At 45.5% G+C, this 20,692-nt stretch overlaps 1 protein-coding gene across 1 annotated transcript in view; it reads right to left on the bottom strand.

Moving 5' to 3' along the window:
• LOC116987170 (solute carrier family 2, facilitated glucose transporter member 11-like) overlaps positions 1-20,692 on the bottom strand; it is a 42,001-nt gene that overhangs the window by 10,553 nt on the left and 10,756 nt on the right. The window contains exons 3-8 of the mRNA XM_033043046.1: positions 19,821-19,981; positions 17,985-18,109; positions 9,699-9,828; positions 6,406-6,554; positions 4,083-4,270; positions 67-177 (exon numbers count right to left, since the gene is read on the bottom strand). Coding sequence (XP_032898937.1) covers positions 67-177; positions 4,083-4,270; positions 6,406-6,554; positions 9,699-9,828; positions 17,985-18,109; positions 19,821-19,981 — 864 coding nt within the window. The remainder of the gene's footprint in view (positions 1-66; positions 178-4,082; positions 4,271-6,405; positions 6,555-9,698; positions 9,829-17,984; positions 18,110-19,820; positions 19,982-20,692) is intronic.

Below are 20,692 nucleotides of genomic sequence, written 5' to 3'. Positions count from 1 at the left end.
AATAACCTCGCTGTTAGCTGCTAGATTGATTTGGTTTTGGTGGGTTTGCAATTATCTTCTACTTACACAACATAACGCTGAGAAACACTCACAGACTCCCGTCCCCATGGTAACATAGGGGATGTAGGCCGGTGCTATTCCAGCAGCACTGAATATATAAGTGGCATAGAAGTAGATCTGAAACAGAAAAACAACTTTCTCATACAACAGCCATCAACTGAAAGGTAGTAAGTAACATGCTGTAAATACACTTTCTGATGTCGTTCATCAATGCTATCATTGGAGTCATGTGTTTGATTGTGGCACCTTGCACTGAAAAGATATTTCAAGTTCTAAGTAGGCGAATGCTGCAAACAGGCTAATTCACTGTTTCCAAAGCAGTAGAGTTGTTTTTCATACAATGACTATAAACTAAAAGGCACTACGTAGCTGCAGGGGAAATGGTCCCAATGTTGGGGGAGTCCAGAACCAGGGGTCACAGTTTAAGAATAAAGGGTTAGGCCATTTAGGGCTGAGATGAGGAAAAACTTTTTCACCCAGAGAGTTGTGAATCTGTGGAATTCTCTGCCACAGAAGGCAGTGGAGGCCAATTCACTGGATGTTTTCAAGAGAGAGTTAGATTTAGCTCTTAGGTCTAATGGATTCAAGGGATGTGGGGAGAAAGCAGGAACGGGGTATTGATTTAGGCTGATCAGCCGTGATCATATTGAATGGCCGGTAGTGGGTCGAAGGGCCAAATGGCCTACTCCTGCACCTATTTTCTTGTTTCTAACATGTTGTAAATTATGGACTTCCATTTCACCATCGAGATAAGTTCTCTTTTAATACCAAAACTCCTCAGGTGCGGCACTGTGACACAGCGTTAGAGTTTCAGCCTTACAGTGCCAGAGACCAGGGATCGATCCTGACCAGCAGGGCTTGTCTGTACGGAGTTTGTACCTTCTCCCCGTGACCGCGTGGGTTTTCTGAGATTTTCGGTTTCCTCCCACAGTCCAAAGACGTACAGGTTTGTAGGTTAATCAGCTTGGTATCAATGTAAATTGTCGCTAGTGTGTGTAGGATGCCGTTAAAGTGCGGGGGTCGCTGTTCGGTGCGGACTAGCGATGCACGTGGCACTGGGCAAACCTAGCACTGGCACAGTGGTACAGCTCGTAGATCTGCTGCATCTCGGATTCGGTGACCTGGTTCAATCGTGACCTCTGATGCTGTCTGTGTGGAGTGTGCACGTTCTCCCTGTGAGTGCGTGGGTTTTCCCCAGGTGCTCCCTACTCCTGCAGACATGCTGGTTAGTCGGTTAGTCGGGTACCAGAATCGCAGCGTGTGTGGCAGCATCATCAGGAAGGAGGGGAAATGATATGAATGTGGCGGAAAATAAAATGGGATCAGGGTCAGATAAATGCAAATTGGAATGATTGCTCGATAGAACGATTCAGCATCAAGTTCAAACCAGCCATCAGTCACCAGTTTACACAAAGATAGACACAAAATGCTGGAATAACTCAGCGGGCCAGGCAGCATCTCTGGAGAGAAGGAATAGGTGACATTTTGGGTCGAGACTGAGAGTCAGGGGAGAGGGAGACACAGAAATAAGGAAGGGTTAGGTGTGAGAAAGGAAACATCAAAAGAGTTATCACACAAGTTCTATATTATCCCACCTTCCCAACCAGTCCCCACACACCAAGGGGTAACGGACAGAGGGCCATTAACCCTACTGACCCGTGCGTCCCTCTGCAAGACACTCACCCCAGGGGAAACGCAGAGGGTTACAGAAAGAACATGCAAATTCCACACAGACTGCAGGATCAAACTCAGATCACTGGAGCCATGGAGGAGCAGCGTTTCCATGCAGCTTTTAACAGGCCTACTATCCATTGCAGACAGGCATGAAGATTGTTCCCGATGTTGGGGAAGTCCAGCTTAAGGATAAAGGGGAAATCCTTTAAGACGAGATGAGAAAAACATTTTTCACAGAGAGAGTGGTGAGTCTGTGGAACTCTCTGCCACAGAAGGTAGTTGAGGCCAGTTCATTGGCTATATTTAAGAGGGAGTTAGATGTGGCCCTTGTGGCTAAAGGGATCAGGGGGTATGGAGAGAAGGCAGGTACGGGATACTGAGTTGGATGATCAGCCATGATCATATTGAATGGCGGTGCAGGCTCGAAGGGCCGAATGGCCTACTCCTGCACCTATTTTCTATGTATTCTATGAAAAGGTAATTTGGATAAAATGACCCTTTGGACCCATGAATTTCAAATGCAAGCTGATATAAATAGACCCACCGTGATCTCATGGACACGCGACTAGTTTAACGATTAACACTGGGCCACGTCTGGTTCAATGGTCAACCTTACCTTATGATTATACATTTACTTTTAATCTAATTCCAATGTTAAGGCTGCAGCCCATGAGGTAATGTGCAGGAAGGAACTGCAGATGCTGGTTTAAACCGAAGATAGACACAAAAAGCTGGAGTAACTCAGCGGGACAGGCAGCATCTCCGGAGAGAAGGAATGGGTGATGTTTCGGGTCGAGATGGGTCTGAAGAAGGGTCTTGACCCGAAACGTGATCCTGCTATCACAATTCACCAAATAAACCGCCACTGTTATTGCCAACCGATGGAAAGACGTTTAGTTTAGTTCATTGTTATGTGCATCGAGTTGCAGTGAAAAGCTTTTGTTGTGTCCAGTCAGCAGAAAGACAATACATGATTACAATCGAGCCGTTTACAGTGTTCAGATACATGGTCAAAGGGAATAACATGAATAATGTTTAGTGCAAGATAAAGTTCAGTAAAGTCCAATTAAAGATAGTCCAAGGGTCTCCAATGAGGTAGCTCAGGGCCGCTCTCTGGTTGTTGGTATGATGGTTCAGTTGCCTGGGAAGAAACTGACCCTGAATCTGGAGGTGTGCTTTTTCACACTTCTGTACCTCTTGCCTGAAAGGAGAGGGGAGAAGAGGGAGTGGCTGGGGTGAGACTAGTCATTGTTTATACTGCTGGCCTTGCCAAGGCAGCCTGAGGTGTAAATGGAGTTGATAGAAAGGAGATCGACACAAAGTGTTGGAGTAACTCAGCGGGACAGGCAGCATCTCTGCAGAGAAGGAATGGGCGATGTCTCAAGGGAGGTCGGTTTGTGTGATGGTGTGGGCTGCGTCCACAATTCTCCGCAATTTCTTGCGGTCTTGGATGGAGCTGTTCCCAAACCATGCTGTGATGCATCGCGATAAAATGCTTTAAAATGTAGAAGGTTTGTTGGGAAGTGAAGAGTCAAGATTGTTTAGTAGTCGTGCATACTGCAAATGGAACAGTGAAATTCTTGCTTGCAGCGGTCACGGTGGCGCAGCGGTGGAGACCCGGGTTGGATCCCGACTACGGGCGCTGTCTGCACGGAGTTTGTACTTTCTCCCCGTGACCTGCGTGGGTTTTCTCCGAGATCTTCTTTTTCCCCCCACACTCCAAAGAAGTACAGGTTTGTAGGTTAATTGGCTTGGTAAATGACAAAATGATCCCTAGTGGGTGTAAGATAGTGTTAATGTGCGGGGATCACTGGTCGGCGCGGACCCTGGTTCACTAAACTAAACTAAACATGACAGATCTGTAAAGTCAGTGCTCAATGACAACACAAGAACAAGTTCAATCATTTTTTTTAAATAGTGCAAAATAAAAGCCCCAAGTCCCTAGTGCAACCAAGATAGTCCGTAACTCGTAGTAAACCCTTAGATTCATGTAGCAGTAAGATAATGTCCTGAGCCACAAGTAGCAGCAGCAGAATGCGGACAAAGGTACTGTACTTTGTTGAATACCAACACTTGTAAGAAGAAAAGACACAAAGTGCTGGAGTAACTCAGCAAGTCAAGGAACATCTTGGGTGAAGATGGATAGGTGACATTTCGGGTCGGGGCGTTTTTTCAGATTAATTGTGGAGGCCACACACAAAGTAAAGGAAAAGAGGGACAGTGTCGGGGGGGGGGGGGCGGGGTGGGGCCCGAAAATAAAGGGGGTCCATTGGGGATTACTTCGTAACTTTGTTAGCGCCCTATATGATGTAAGACGTCGTCTTGCCGAGCCTGTCGTTCGCACTTACAACATTGATGCCGCTGAGCTGCAGACCTGCGTTCATCACCATCACAGTGATGAGCTGCCATCGAGTCAAGCGGTCTTTGAGGAGGCCCCACAGCCCCTTTGACGGCTGCAGATGTATCACCATCCACTCTTTCTCCATGTCCTCTAATTCACTCAAATAAGAATTAGCACCGTGCAATTGTTTGAGGCCTGAGGAAGGGAAAGGCAGCAGTTATTTTCCAAATAGACTTCATATAATACGTTAGATTGATGAGGAGGGACCTCATTGAAACTAACCGAATAGTGAAAGCCTTGGATAGAGCGGATGTGCACAGGATGTTTCCACTAGCGGGAGAGTCTAGGACTAGAGATCATAGTCTCAGAATTAAAGAACGTTCCTTTAGGAAGGAGATGAGGAGGAATTTATTTAGTCAGAGGGTGGTGAATCTGTGGGATTATTTGCCACAGATGGCTGTGGAGGCCAAGACAATGGATATTTTTAAGGCAGAGATTGATAGATAGATTCTTGACTAGTACAGGTGTCGGGGGTTATGGGGAGAAGGCAGGAGAATGGGGTTAGGAGGGAGAGATAGATCAGCCATGATTGAATGGCGGAGTAGGCTTGATGGGCCGAATGGCCTAATTCTGCTCCTGTCACGTATGACCTCATGAGCTCAAGCCAGACCATCTTATAAAATGGCCAAAAACCCAGCTTGCAAAGTGGACACAGCAGGCAATTAATCTCAACAGAAACTCAGAGGTGAAATTAAACCCTAACGGGCCGATACGATGAGCCAGTCAGAATGGCAATGCAATCAATACACAAGGATTAAATCAGCAGTGTTGGTGAAACACCCATAGCAATTAAATGGAGCAAAGAGTACAGCACAGGAACAGGCCCTTCAGCCCACAGAGTCCATGCTGAGCATGATGCCAAATTGACCTCATCTTTCTGACTCCAAGTAATCAAAACCATATAACCATATAACAATTACAGCACGGAAACAGGCCATCTCGGCCCTACAAGTCCGTGCCGAACAACTTTTTTCCCTTAGTCCCACCTGCCTGCACTCATACCATAACCCTCCATTCCCTTCTCATCCATATGCCTATCCAATTTATTTTTAAATTATACCAACGAACCTGCCGCCACCATTTCCACTGGAAAAGCTTGTCCACATCAACTCTATCAACTCTGTCTATCCCTCTCATCATTTTAAAGACCTCTATCAAGTCCCCCCTTAACCTTCTGCGCTCCAGAGAATAAAGACCTAATTTATTCAACCTTTCTCTGTAACTTAGTTGCTGAAACCCAAGCAACATTCTAGTAAATCTCCTCTGTACTCGCTCTATTTTGTTGACATCCTTCCTATAATTGGGCGACCAAAATTGTACACCATACTCCAGATTTGGTCTCACCAATGCCCTGTACAATTTTAACATTACATCCCAGCTTCTATACTCAATGCTCTGATTTATAAAGGCTAGCATACCAAAAGCTTTCTTTACCACCCTATCTATATGAGATTCCACCTTCAAGGAACTATGCACGGTTATTCCCAGATCCCTCTGTTCAACTGTATTCTTCAATTCCCTACCATTTATCATGTACGTCCTATTTTGATTTGTCCTGCCAAGGTGTAACACCTCACATTTATCAGCATTAAACTCCAGATCATAGGATCATGAGACATAGCTCCTTACAGCTCAGAAAGCTGGAGTAACTCAGCGGGACAGGCAGCATCTCTGGAGAGAAGGAATGGGTGACGTTTCAGGTCGAGACCCTTCTTCACACATCTCGACCCGAAACCATCACCCATTCCTTCTCTCCAGAGATGCTGCCTGTCCCGCTGAGTTACTCCAGCTTTTTGTGCCTATCTTTGGTTTAAACCAGCATCCGCCATTCCTTCCCACTCTTCTCCTTAGAGCTAATACCGTCTGGTATTAGCTCTACCGCTGGGTCTGCGTCGACCAGCGATCCCCGCACATCGACACGCTCCTACATTTACATTTACCAAGCCAATTAACCTACAAACCTGTACGTCTTTGGAGTGTGGGAGGAAACCGAAGATCTCGGAGAAAAACCCACGCAGGTCACGGGGAGAAGGTACAAACGGCGTACAGACAGCACCCGTAGTCGGGATCGAACCCGGGTCTCCGGCGTTGCGTTCGCTGTAAGGCAGCAACTCTACCGCTGCGCCACTGTGACCGCCCAATAATGGGGCGAGCAGACGTGAACATGAATCTCCAAACGTAGCCTCTAAACCAGAGCCCGACAAAGCTGCAACATTTCTTCCCGGCTCTTATACACCATGCCCCGAATGATGAATGCAAGCAATACGTACTCTGGACGGCTTCAGCTTCCAGTCCTTTGTCAATGAAGAGGTAGCGGGGACTCTCAGGGCACCATGGCAGCATCAGGAGCTGGATCAGAGCTGGGATACAGATGGTGGAGAGTAGGATATGCCAGTAATGTTCCCCGCCCAGTAACTCCCTGCGAGCACCAGAGGCAACAATCAGAAAACCAGCACACCATGAAAAGCACAATGCGTCAGGCCAAGTGTGCCTTATTTTTAGTTTCGTTTAGAGTTACAGGGTTTAAACAGGCCCTTCGGCCCACCGAGTCTGGGCCGACCAGCGTCCCCGCACATTAACACTACCCTACACACACACTAGGGACAATTTACAATGATACCAAGCCAATTAACCTACAAACCTGCACATCGTTGGAGTGTGGGAGGAAACCGATGATCTCGGAGAAAACCCACGTGGTCATGGCGAGAACGTACAAACTCCGTACAGACAGCGCCTCTGGTTGGGTTCGAACCGGGGTCTCCGGTGCTGCAAGCGCTGTAAGGCAGCAACTCTACCGCTGCGCCACCGTGCCGCCCACTATATCAAGATCGTTCAGCAGCTAGCGCCACTTGGGCACCAAACCATCCATTATCATTCAGGGTTTTTATGCCAGGTACATTTTATTCATTGAGAAACAAGAAACTGCAGATGCTGGTTTACATAAACAAAAAGACACAAAGCACTGGAGTAACTCAGTGGATCAGGCAGCATCTCTGGAGAACGTGGATAGGTGACGTTTCGGGTTGGGACCCTGGTTCCAACTCAGGTTCTTCAGAGAAGGCCGTCTGTAGAACAGAACCAACCCAAAGTGTCGCCTCTCCATGTTCTCCAGAGATGCTGCCTGACCCACTGAGTTACTCCAACACTGTGTCTTTATTTTACATGTGTTCAGTATCATGGTTAATCTCAATTCCCTAGCACCTCTACGGCTTTTCCAAGTCAATATCTGGGAGGATTAAACTAAAAGGTCTCGACTCATCTTCCTAACCAGTCTGGTAGAATAATTGAATGCGTACTTTCAAAGTCAATATCAGGTTTTGGTCTTAATATAAATTAACAAAATGTTCCATAAAATGTGATATACGGGTAGAACATGAATGGTTGAAGGGTGACCGGACAGAGTCTTTTAAGAAGGTTTTCTAAAGTTGACTTGAGGCGGTTATTTAAACCCACAGAAGAAGAATAAACCTGGAGGCCATTCATTTAATATGTGTAGGAAGGAACTGCAGATGCTGGTTTAAACTGAAGATAGGCACAAATGCCTAAAAAATGCCTAAGATAGACACAAAAAGTTGGAGTATCTCAGCGGGACAGGCAGCATCTCTGGAGAAAAGGAATGGGTGACGTTTTGGGTCGAGACCCTTCTTCAGACTTTTTCTATTCTGACTTTTTTTAAGAAGGGTCTCGACCCGAAACCTCACTCATTCCTTCTCTCCAGAAATGCTGCCTGTCCCGCTGAGATACGCCAACTTTGTGTGTCCATCTCTGGCCATTAATCTAAGATGACCATCAAGAAATCGGGAATTCTAGCGACTTGCAAGAAATCTGAGGATGGGTTCCGACCTGAAATGTCACTACTCCAAGGATGCTGCTTGACCTGCTGAGTTACTTCAGCTGTTTGCGCCTAATTTGAAGGGTAGACATTTTTGTTGAGCTAATTTCAGTGTGAACATCATCACGGCATCTGCCGCACTTATAATAAACTTACAATAAATGTAATAGGGGACTCAGAAATAATAACAGAAACAGTCGTCATGTCAGGCATCGTCTGTTGACAGAGGTTTTAGTTTAGTTTAGTTTAAAGATTCAGCGCAGAAACAGCCCATTTGGCCCACTGAGTCCGCACCGACCAGCAATCCTCGTACACTAACACTATCCTACACACCAGGGACAATTTACAATTTTACCAAAGCCAATTAACCTACTAACCTGTACGCCTTTGGAGTGTGGGAGGAAACCGGGGCACCTGGAGAAAACCCACGCAAGTCACGGGGAGGATGTGCAAACTTGGTACAGGCACTACCTGTAGTCAGGATCGAACCTGGGTCTCAGGCGTTATAAGGCAGCAACTCTACCACTGTGCCACCATGCCTTACCAAAAGGTCTGGGACCCTCCATTATAACAAAATCAAAGTGCCGCAGTAACTCAGCAAGTCAGACAGCATCTCTGGAGAATATGAATAGGTGACGTTTCAGGTCGGGACTGAACAAGGGTCTTGACATGAAACATTGCCTATCCATGTTTTCCAGAGATGCTGCTGAGTTTCTCCAGCACTTTGGGGCTTTTTCTGCCCAAGATTCCAGCTTCTGCAGTTCCTATGTCTACTTCATCAGAACTGTTGTTTAAGTGTATTTCAAGGTGCAGGGAGGTGGAGATGGGGAGGTGCAGGGTGAGATCAGTAATGAGATATTCATTGGTAATGAGTCTTTGGGATGTGGGAGAAAACCAGGGTACCTGGAGGAAACCCACGTGGTCACAGGGAGAACGCCCACCTCCAGATTCAAGGACAGTTTCTTCCCAGCTGTTATCAGGCAACCGAACTGTTCCATCACCAACTAGAGAGCAGTCCTAACCTACCATCCACCTCATTGGAGACCCAAAAAAACAATCTTTAAGCGGACTTTACCTTGCACTAAACCTTATACCCTTTATCCTGCATCTACATACTGTGGAGGACTTGAGTTTAATAATGTATGGCCTTTCTGTGAACTGGATAGCAGGCAACAAAAAAGCTTTTCACTGTACCTCGGTACACGTGACAATAAACTAAATTAGACTATCTAAACTAAACTAAACGTGCAAACTCCACAAAGACAGTACTCAAGGTCAGGATCTTTGTGTTTTGATCAATGAGTATGTGGAATAGGTAGGAATCTCACATCAGATTCTGAGATTCACTAATATATTTAGAACGGCACTGTGGCGCAGCAGTAGAGTTGCTGCCTTACAGCGCCAGAGACCAGGGTTCGATGCTGACTACGGATGCTTGTCTGTACAGGGTTTGTACGCTCACCCCGTGACCCGTGTGGGTTTTCTCTGGGCGCTCCGGTTTCCTCCCACATTCCAAAGACGTACAGCTTGCACGCGAATTGGCTTCGGTATAATTGTGAATTGTCCCTAGTATGTGTGTAGGATAGTGTTAATGTGCGGGTTTCGCTGGTCGGCACGGACTCGGTGGGCCGAAGGGCCTGTTTCCGCGCGGCATCTCTAAGCTAAACTAATTGCCTGAAAATGATCTTGCCATTAAAATATATGATGACAGGGTCAAATGTTTAGTCTTACCTCAGTCCCATTATCTGTCCAACGAGGATTCCTAAAGTAAGGAACAGGGAGGTTCCCATGGAGATGACTCCTCTCCAGACCTTGGGTGCGATCTCTCCCAGGTACATGGGCTGCACACACAGGCTGGCACCTGCACACAAGCCCAGGAAAAAGTAACTGTTAGTGTTTGATCAGTGAATGGGTCTTTCTCAGTCGCTGCTGTATCTATCATTATTCTCCGGAAACGCTGCCCAGTCCAAACTCTGCATCAGTTTAGCTTTCGTTTAGAGATACAGCACGGAAACAGGCCCTTCGGCCCACCAAGCCCGCAACAACCGCACATTAACACTATCCCACACACACACACGAGGGTCTGTTTTACATTTATACCAAGCCAATTAACTTACATACCTGTATGTCTTGTGAGTGTGGGAGGAAGCCGAAGATCTCGGAAAAAAACCCAGGTGGATCACGGGGAGAACATACAAACTCCGTGCAGCCAAGTATGTTTTGCAACATACGAGATATCCTCTCATCCTTCTAAATTCCAGTGAATACAAGCCCAGTCTTTCCAATCTTTCCTCATATGTCAGTCCCGCCATCCCGGGGATTATCCTCGTGAAACTACGCTGAACTTCATTAATAGCAAGGATGTTCTTCCTCAAATTAGGAAGGACATTAGTGGTCTCACCAGGGCCCTGTGCAACTGCAAAAGGACCTCTTTACACCTATACTCAAATCCTCTGGTTATGATGGCCAACTTGCCATTAGCTTTCTTTACTGTCTGCATGTTTACTTTCAATTCATGTTTAGTTCAGTTTAGAGATACAGCGTTGAAACAGGCCCTTTGACACACCGGGTCTGCACAGACCAGTGATCAACCCATGCACAAGCACTATCCTTCACATTAGGGACAATTTTACTAAGTCATTTAACCTACAAACCGGCGCACGGCTTTGGAGTGTGGGAGGAAACCGATGCACTCGGAGAAAACCCAAGCAGGACACAGGGAGAACGTACAAACACTGTACAGACAGCACCCGTAGTCAGGATAGAACCCGGGTCTCCGGCGCTGTAAGGCAGCGACTCTAACGCTGCACCACCGTACCGCCCCTATTGAGCATGAATGCAGTCCCCCACTACCACAAGTCTTGCCGGCGAGTTGGTGAGGTGGTGCAGTGGTAGAGCTACTGCCTCACAGCGCCAGAGACTCAGATTCAATCCTGACCGGATATCTACACTTAACCCCCTTAGTGTGGTTCAGTCAAACTCTGGTTCCAAAACCTCACTTTATTGAAGAACAAACTGCATGGACGGTTGCCGATCCACCCACGCAAGACAACAATATCACGTGCGAACAGAACAGAGGTCACATTCAACCGACACACCCCAAAGAATTACACACCCTCTTATACCCCTCCAAACTAAGGGCGTGACATTACTTGGGGGGAGGCAACCCCAACAAACCAATCACACATATTAATTATAACAGTACAATATTGAGTTCCTAACCCAATAATACATTGTATAAGAAAGAAAGCTCCAGAAGGCAGCAAACAAGAACAAATGTTGAAACATGTGCCCTGAGATTCAAAGTTTCTCCAAGGCTCAACAGTTCGACCAATCATCGATTAACAGGATGACCGCATTTACAATTATTTACAAAGTGTATGTCTGGTTTGCATTCATTCAATCCTTTCTATGCATTTTGCACCTAATTGACAGGGTCTGCAGAAGTTCCCATGCCCTTCCTGCAGCTTGGATCTAGGCTGTAGACAAACTGGCATCACTCTGCAGCTTGTCGCAGTTCCACAGAGAGCACTTTCAAATTGACCAAATATCCCAGCAGCCCTGAAGCCTTTCCCAATTTTAATAATAATAATAATAATAAATTTTATTTAATGGGCGCCTTTCAGACATCTCAAGGACACCTTACATAGTAATCGGAATAACATATAATCGGAATATAACAAGTAATAAAGACATCAGAGACACAAATTAAAAACAGAATTCAATCCAAAAACAGAAAATCAAAAATACAGTGTGAAGAGGGAGCAGCGGCAGCCAAAGCGCGCCAGCGTCCACTCTCTCTTCACGGCAGCCATCTTGGACACAGACCTACAGGACTACAATTAGACAAAAAAATCATCCCCCCACAGTGGATAGCACTGTGGGGGAAGGCACAATGTCCAGTCCCCACCCCATGTTCACCCCAAAGTCAGGCCTATTGAGGCCACCGCAATTGCCTCTACGGAGGCCTGATGTCCCTGGCCGTTCTCACCGGGTGGTCTTGCCCCGGCGTCGGGAGAGTCCTTTCGGCGGCTGGGCCACCTGGAACGGCCGCTTCCTGGTTGGATCCCGCGGCTGCCGAAGCCGACAAGGCCGCGCCGGTTTGGAGCTCCCAAATTTCCCAATTTTAGAGTCCTATCCCCTCCAAACTGGCCAGGATTAACGTTCCTTCCTTTTATCATATATGATAACCCATAATTTATGATAACCAAATAGTCCAATAATCAGCTAACCAGATATACATAAGTGTGTCCATTACATTTCCCATCTATCAGCAACACAAGATATCCCAGAATCTTATCAAGCTTCCCGAGTTTTCGAGGGTGCAAATTCCCTCCATCCGTATTGTTGCCCATTCTTCCATCCCTTTTCATTGTCGAACCTATAACCTAAAATTCCTGAAAAACTTGGGACAAAGCAAGTTACCATCATGCACCCATGCTTTCCCATACAATAGACAATAGGTGCAGGAGTTTGGCCATTTGGCCCTTCGAGCCAGCACCGCCATTCAATGTGATCAAGGCTGATCATCCCCAATCAGTACCCCGTTCCTGCCTTCTCCCCATATCCCCTGACCGCTATTTTTAAGAACCCTATCTAGCCTTCTCTTGAAAGCATCCAGAGAACCGGCCTCCACCTCCCTCTGAGGCAGAGAATTCCACAGACTCACCACCCTCTGAGAGGACGAGTGTTTCCTCGTCTCCGTTCTAAATGGCTTACTCCTTATTCTTAAACTGTGGCCCCTGGTTCTGGGCTCCCCCAACATCGGGAACATGTTTCCTGCCTCTAGCGTGTCCAAGCCCTTAACAATCTTATATGTTTCAATGTGATCCCCTCTCATTGAAACAAAGCTACATTAACTTTGATGTCTTCAGCCCGTTCTCAAGGGGTCTGTTTATTCTTTACCTCACTCCCCAGATGATGTTGTTGATAGGTAACACTGTCCTGGAGGCCTGATAAAACTCAACAACATTTCAGTTGGATATATTTGCTCTAATTGTTCGGGTCTGCCACAATAATTGCCCGTCTCCACTATTGCTCCTAATAGTCTCCTTCCTCTGCTGGTTCTTACCGGTACCTCAGTGAATCCTACAGCTCCCTCCTCTTCTCTCAACTAGTGCCAAATTCATATTCCCATCGAGTTCCGTTATTACTCCTTGATTTCTCTTACACTCTGCTCTACTTTGTCTTCTTGCTGGGCATTCCTTGCTCCAGTCACCTTGCAGGCCACCATTAAAGCAAGCGTCCAACGTTACTATTCTGCTGACTTTAAAAGGTGGTTTGGGGGAGACATAGGGTTGGCTGTAATTGCTCCATGGTTCTGGGGCACCTCTCGGTACCTCCTTCCGTGCGACATATTCAGTCTTTATCACAACTACTGGCTGCTTCTCTTGTTCTCCAATATCCCTCCAGTGATACCTCCCGGAAGTGGCGGCGCTGCCCTGGCAGCAGCGGCTCACCTGCAGTCCCGTTTGTTTGTGTTTTTTTGTGTTGTTTTTTTCGTTTTGGTTAGTCTAGTTTTTGGTTTTTAGTTTGTGTTTTGAGGGGGGGGGGGGGGTTGAAACAAGGCTTGCTGTCTCTCCCTGCGGGGGAATGCGACTTTTTTGTCGTATTTTTTTGTCGTATCTGCTTCCTGTCTCTTCATTGGTCATATATCTAGGATTCTGGCTCAGTATCGACTTCTGAAGAGAACTTGCAAGGGCAGTTTTAACCTCTTCCAATGTTGTCTCCACAGATCAATGAGTTTCCCATTATCAAAAACTCCTAGGACTTAACAAGTTTGCTCACAAAATAATGGCAAGATTCCTAACAACTAGCAAGTCTCCCATACAAATCTAACTTCTTTCAAACGGGTGCCCAAGAACCAGTCACACAAATCCTACAGGTGTCCTTGAGACTCTTGAAAGGCGCCCATAAATAAAATTTATTATTATTATTATTATTATTAAAGACACAGAGATCCACACAGACTTTTTAAAGCGGTAAACACACTTTGAATCCAGGTGGGTACACAAAAAAGCTGAAGAAACTCAGCAGGGGCAGCAGCATCTATGGAGCGAAGGAAATAGGCAACGTTTCGGGTCGAAACCCGGCCCGAAACGTTGCCTATTTCCTTCGCTCCATAGATGCTGCTGCACCCGCTGAGTTTCTCCGGCTTTTTTGTGTACCTTCGATTTTCCAGCATCTGCAGTTCCTTCTTAAACACTTGAATCCAGGTGGGACCACCTTCACAAAAGTACAAGCAAACGCAATACAGCAGCACTTATACATTTGGATTCAAACAAGAACAACACAAGGGCAACATCACACTCTAACTAGAAATAATAAGGCTAATAGTTATAATGCATAAACACACTGTAATATGAAATATAAGCATTCAATTAAAATACAATTCTAAGGTAAATACTAGATCACACAATTCAAGCAAACAGTTCTAACAATACAGGAGCCGAATTAGTTACATTACCAGAACAAAATCAGTTACATTGCAAGTACGTACGTATATTACCAGAACAAAATCAGTTACATTGCAAGAACAGAATATCACAACTCAAATAAGGCAGAGAAGTACAATTTAAGCAAACAGTTTTTTAAAGAAAAGTATTTACACAATTCTAAGCAAGTCGTAATTATACAGTTATATAGGGAGGTTTCACGGCAGTCGGGTCACGACCCATGACCCGTACTGTTGCTACGCTACGCCAAGTGGAGTACACGCGATGAATTGCAGGTAGGCACTTACCATTGTTTCCAGTGTAGCGGGCCCGTTAAAACTCGCCGAAATGGTCATTTTTAGCGCTGTAAATAATTATGGAAATCGGGATAAGCGTGTGAGACATTTATCCGACTTCAGAATTCCAAAAGTGAGGAGAAATGACGGTAGATAGAAGCGAGAGCTGAAGGGCCAACAACAGTCAAAGTGCTTGGCGAATATTGGCCATGCAGATATCTAATTGAAAATATTGGGAATTATCACATTTGCTCACTGCATTTCATCAACAGTAAGACATTATTTGTGTATTTTCTTGATTCCTTTGGCATCTAAAAAGTTTCAGAAGTGATAAATCTGGCTGTAAAATTTTAAAACCGCCCATGGTTCTCAAGTGGGTTTTCACATACAAAAAGAAAACGCCTCTGAAGCAAAATTTATCATTTAAAAAAAAAAAAAAAAAAAAAAACAATTTTTTTAAAATCGCAAATCATACGTGGGTTTTGAATTACATTTTACTCAGATGTAAGCCAAGGAATGGCATAATTGTTAGCTGTTAATTGGACATAATCAACCTCAGCAAATTGACAATATCCTATTGAAAGGGAGTGGATGTTTAAGCTGTCAGGACATTTTATTATTTGCCAAAATATACATCTCAATAGCATAATGATAGAAAACGTACTTTTCCACACACCACTCCTAAGTCTGGAGATTTTTTTAATGATAAAATTTAGCTTCGGAAGCGTTTTCTTTTTGCATGTAAAAACCCACATCACAATTATTTTTTTTAATTTTACAGCCAGATTTATCACTTCTGAAACTTTTTAGATACCAAAGGAATCAAGAAAAAACACAAATAATGCCTTTCTGTTGATGAAATGCAATGAGCAAACTAGAAATGTACGCCAAGCACTTTAGCTGTTGTTGACCCTTCAGCTCTCGCTTCTCTTTACCTTCATTTCGCTTCACTTTCGGAATTCTGAAGTAGGATAGATCTTTCTCACGGTTACCCCGACTTCCACAATTTTTTACAGCGCAAAAATTCACCATTTTGGCGTTTTTTAACAGGTGGGAAAGTACGCGTTTCGCGTATTAACAACACATACCGGAAGCTACGATGTCCTCCAGATGGATTGAGCGGCTCTGTGCGTCAAGCCCTGTGACCCGGTGACCTTACGTGCAACCCCCCTATACAATTACGGAGCTATTTTACATTTTTAACAAGATCTAGATCAAAACGGATATTCAATGTGAACACCTCAAATTTAGATCACGGTTCAGTGACTTAATAACCTGTCAGTATTGTACTTTAAGGTAAGTTGCCAATGGCTTACCACAATACTCAGCCCTCATATATTGACCCAACCCTCATATATTGACCCAACCCTCATATATTGACCCAGCCCTCATATATTGACCCAACCCTCATATATTGACCCAACTCTCATATATTGACCCAACCCTCATATATTGACCCAACCCTCATATATTGACCCAACCCTCATATATTGACCCAACCCTCATATATTGACCCCCAATAATACCCTCATAATTGACCTGAATACCGTCCCCAGAGACTCGAACCAGCTGCTGACATATCCACAGACAGCTAATCAACCCTCCCCAGAGATTCGAACCCTCACGAAACCAGAGTCTGCCAGGCTACTATTCTCTTATCTCGTCGGGATCCCCAACACAAGTATGCCAATGATTGATTCGTCCTGATAAGCGAAGCGGGTGAAATCAATGCGAAAACCGCACCGCGGTGCCGATTTCACCTCTCGCAATCTGGAACGACTCAACTCCCTGACCGCAAACTTATGTCTGGGGCTCCGTTGAGATCCTGGACGACACCCCCAATGTAAATTCCAGTATCTGCACTTACCCCCTTAGTCTGGTTTAGTCAAACTCTAGTTCCAAAACCTCACTTTATTGAAGTACAAACTGCATGGACGGTTGCCGATCCACCCACGCAAGACAATAATATCACGTGCGAACAGAACAGAGGTCACATTCAACCGACACACCACAAAGAATTACACACCCTCTTATACCCCTCCAAACTAAGGGCGTGACATTGCTTGGGGGAGGCAACCCCAACAAACCAATCACACATATTAATTATAACAGTACGTTATTGACATTTCCCTAACCCAATAATACAGTAGCTAATACATTGTATAAGAAAGAAAGCTCTAGAACCTGGGACGGAGACCGAGAAGGAGTCGCAGGCTATCCATGGAGATAATTGCAGATAAAAGACATGCAGACCTTTCTTTTGTTGACATTAAGAACCTGAAGTAGATTAAAAGCTGCACGCTGGAGTAGTTAACCAGCCTTGCGTCGATAGTAACTGACTCTGTAGTCCCAGTGACCAGGGTTGTGGCATTTAATAATGCAGTTTAATTCTCTGAAAGGGCTTTCTGGAAATCTGTGCTCAATATTCTGCACGCTGTTGAATAACCGCACTAACAGTTGGCTTTCAACAATTGCAGGGATACCTTCATCCACACCGCACGCTGCCTCGTCAAGGCCAACAGCATAATCAAAGACAAGTCTTACCCCGGTCACTACCTCTTCTCCACTCTCCGATCAGGCAAGAGGCAGAGAAGTGTGAAAACGCACACCTCCAGATTCAGGGAGAGTTTCTTCCCGGCAATTATCAGGCAACTGAACCGTCCCATCACCAAGTGGAGAGCGGTCCTGACTTACCGTCTACCACATTTGTGGCCCTCGGACTCATCCTTAATCGGACTTCGCTGGAATTCATCTTGCACTAAACGCTATTCCCTTTATCCTGTATCTGTACACTGGGGTATGGTTTGGTTGTAATCATGTATTGTCTTTGTGCTGACTGGAGAACACGCTACAACAATGCTTCTCACTGCAGTTTTGTACACGTGACAATAAACTAAACTAAACTGAACGAAACAGGGTGGGAGATTGCAACCTTCACGTGGTCCGCCCTGTTTCGACGAATGCAATCAACCCGGCGTGCACAACCAAATAAGATCAAATAGAACAAGTTGTCCTACAACTTTAGGCTGTGCACGCCATACGCAAGAAGAAGAAGAACTAAACGAAACTAAACTAAATTAAACTAACCTGAACTGAACTGAACTAAACTACAAGAAAACCTTGAAACCACAAAGTCGCTGAAACGCAGGAATTTGTCGACAGCAGATAATTTAAAGCTTTGAAAAACCGTGAAACTGATTCAAACGAAATAAAAACCCGACTCAAACACCACACAGGGGACAAATAGTTCTGAAACCATGGAGGGAGTATCACAGTTTTCCCAGTACCTGCATGTAGTCCCACAAGAAACCTGCCCACTATTAGAAGCTCAAAGATGCCGGCCGGTTTGCTCGCTCCCATGAAGACAGATCCAGCCAGGGTGAAGACGTTGGCAAGCAAGAGGGTCCCTTTCCTGAAACACAGAAACAAATTGCATCAAGACTCCAACATCTGCGGTCTCGTTTAGTTTAGAGAAACAGCGCGGTAACAGGCCCTTCAGCCCTCCGAGTCAGCACCGATTAGCAGTTCATTCACACTAACACTTTCCTACATACACTTCTTCTTCTTCTTTCGTGTGGCGTGCACAGCCTAAAGTTGTTGGACAACTTGTTCTATTTGATCTTCCGTTTGTGCACGTCGAGTTGATTGCATTAGTCGATACATGGCGGACCACGTGAAGGTTGCAATCTTCCACCCCCTACACACACTGGGGACAATTTACACTTATACCAAGCCAATTAACCAACAAAGCTGTAGGTCTTCAGAGTGTGCGTGGAAACTGAAGATCTCAGAGAAAACCCACGCGGGTCACAGGGAAAATGTACAAACTCCGTACAGACAGCACCCGTGGTCAGGAACGAACCCGGGTCTCTGGCGCTGTGAGGCAGTCGCTCTACCCCCGCTCCACCTTGCCGCTGCCTTTGTATCTCTAAACTAAACAAAACTAAAAGGGACTGCAGGTGTTGGAGCCTTGAGCAGAAAAACTAATTGCTGGAGGAAGTCGTACAGCTACTATAACAGCATTGCCTGCGTGTTTCCCACCCTAACGCACAGGATGCAGGTCTACTCAATGGAATAATCACCAAGTTAAAACTATGCGCTCCCAGCACAAGTGGGGGGAATGTGGAATGAGCTAGCGGAGGAGGTAGTCGAGGTGGGGACTACTGCAACAATTAAGAAACTATTAGACAGGTACATGGCTGGTTGAATGCCATGTTGTCGTTTTCCCCTCACCCAACAAGAAACTATTCCACGTTTCCTTATCTACCTGCTTTGATCTGTCGTTTTCACACCTGACCCTTCCATATCTCTAGATTCCCTCACCCCTGACTCTCTGCCTGAAGAAGGGTGAGAAAGTTATCAAAATGGATTCAGCTGTAGATTTAGAAGCAATAAAATGAATGCTTTCACCTATTACACTAGCAAGGCTACAGCATCATCACTAAAATATTTTTGCCCTTCTTCCATAACACTAGCGAGATAACAGCACAAATACATTCATGCATTCATGTTTTTGCTCTATGATATAAACAATCAGAAGAATGCTCAGACAACAGTTCTTTCCCTCTGCTCTACAGATTGAATCTGCAAAAAAAAATCAGCTTTTTCAGCATAACCACATATGGGCTAACCTTTCCTCTAACAGAAGAACCTGTCAACCCTAACTGTAAGATAAAGTATTGCTGAATTGCTGAATATTGGGGTATAAATATATCTGATTGAACAGTACATCTTTGTGTGGGGATAGAGTGAATCTATAGCCTGTATATTACATACTGTAAAAGTTTACTGCCACACCCACCTGGGCGAAATAAAGATTTTAATGCGTTTTTACTAATTTATGTGTTGTTATGTTTGAAGTGAAAACAAACCTTTACATGGGTCTCGACCCGAAACGTCACCTATTCCTCTCCCGAGATGCTGACCGTCCCGCTGAGTTACTACAGCATTTTGTGTCTATCTTAGGTACATGGATAGGACAGGTTTAGAAGGATATGGGTCAAAGGCAGGTAAGTGGGACTATTGTAGGTGGGACATGTTGGGCCGAAGGGCCCGTTTCCCCACTGCATGACCCTGTGACTTTATGACTGTAAGATTGACACAGCAAAATTGTGGAGACTTACCGACCAAATTTGCCAGCCATGTATCCTCCTAACCACGTCCCGAGGAATCCACCAAGGGTGAAAACGGAAACGATTACAGACCACAGGAGCTTGAGCAGCCCGCTCTGCAGATTGGTGCCGTTCCGAATGGTCCACGTTTCATTAATGAACGCCTGCACCTCCTGCCGAGTAGACATGAAGCAGCAATTGAGAACAAGATCCAAAAACAGCTAACCGACAAAATTGCCCACAAACTATGGAGGCAAATTAGTAGCTGGAGTCTGCCTGTCAGTTCCACAGTTCACAATGATGTACCTCCCCCACCCGGACTCACACCTGTCTCTAGCCAACAATCGGACCGTCAGGGAACCTCCTCACCCCAGGTCATCTGCTGCCAGCACTGATTGTCCTGGATTTTTGTCTTGGCTTCCAGCCTACAATGCCTGTGCCAAGCATGATGCCAAGTTAAACTCATGCTGACTAAACAGCTCATCAACACTTGGGAAATGAATGCCACATTGTCCAGGCACTGGAGGGTGACCAGTTGGCATCTAGGAATCTCCAGCTGACCAAGGAAATGGGCAATAGTGTCACTTGATGCCATTGGACTGCACAAGGTGATGGGAGGCGATGATATACATCAAGGGAGAACGCACACTAGGGACAATTTACACTTACACCAAGCCAATTAACCTACAAACCTGTACGTCTTTGGAGTGTGGGAGGAAACCGAAGTTCTCGGAGAAAACCTACCCGGTCCCGGGGAGAACGAACAAACTCCGTACAGACAGCATCCGCAGTCGGGATCGAACCCGGGTTTCTGGTGCTGCAAGCGCTGTAAGGCTGCGCCACCGTGGCCCTCCCCCGGCACATCCTGCAGCATCAGCCGAGAT

The sequence above is a fragment of the Amblyraja radiata genome, chromosome 25, assembly GCF_010909765.2.
Source record: "Amblyraja radiata isolate CabotCenter1 chromosome 25, sAmbRad1.1.pri, whole genome shotgun sequence".
NCBI lineage: Eukaryota > Metazoa > Chordata > Chondrichthyes > Rajiformes > Rajidae > Amblyraja > Amblyraja radiata.
The sequence above is the reverse complement of the archived record's forward strand: the minus strand, read 5'-3'. Positions and strand labels throughout refer to the sequence as shown.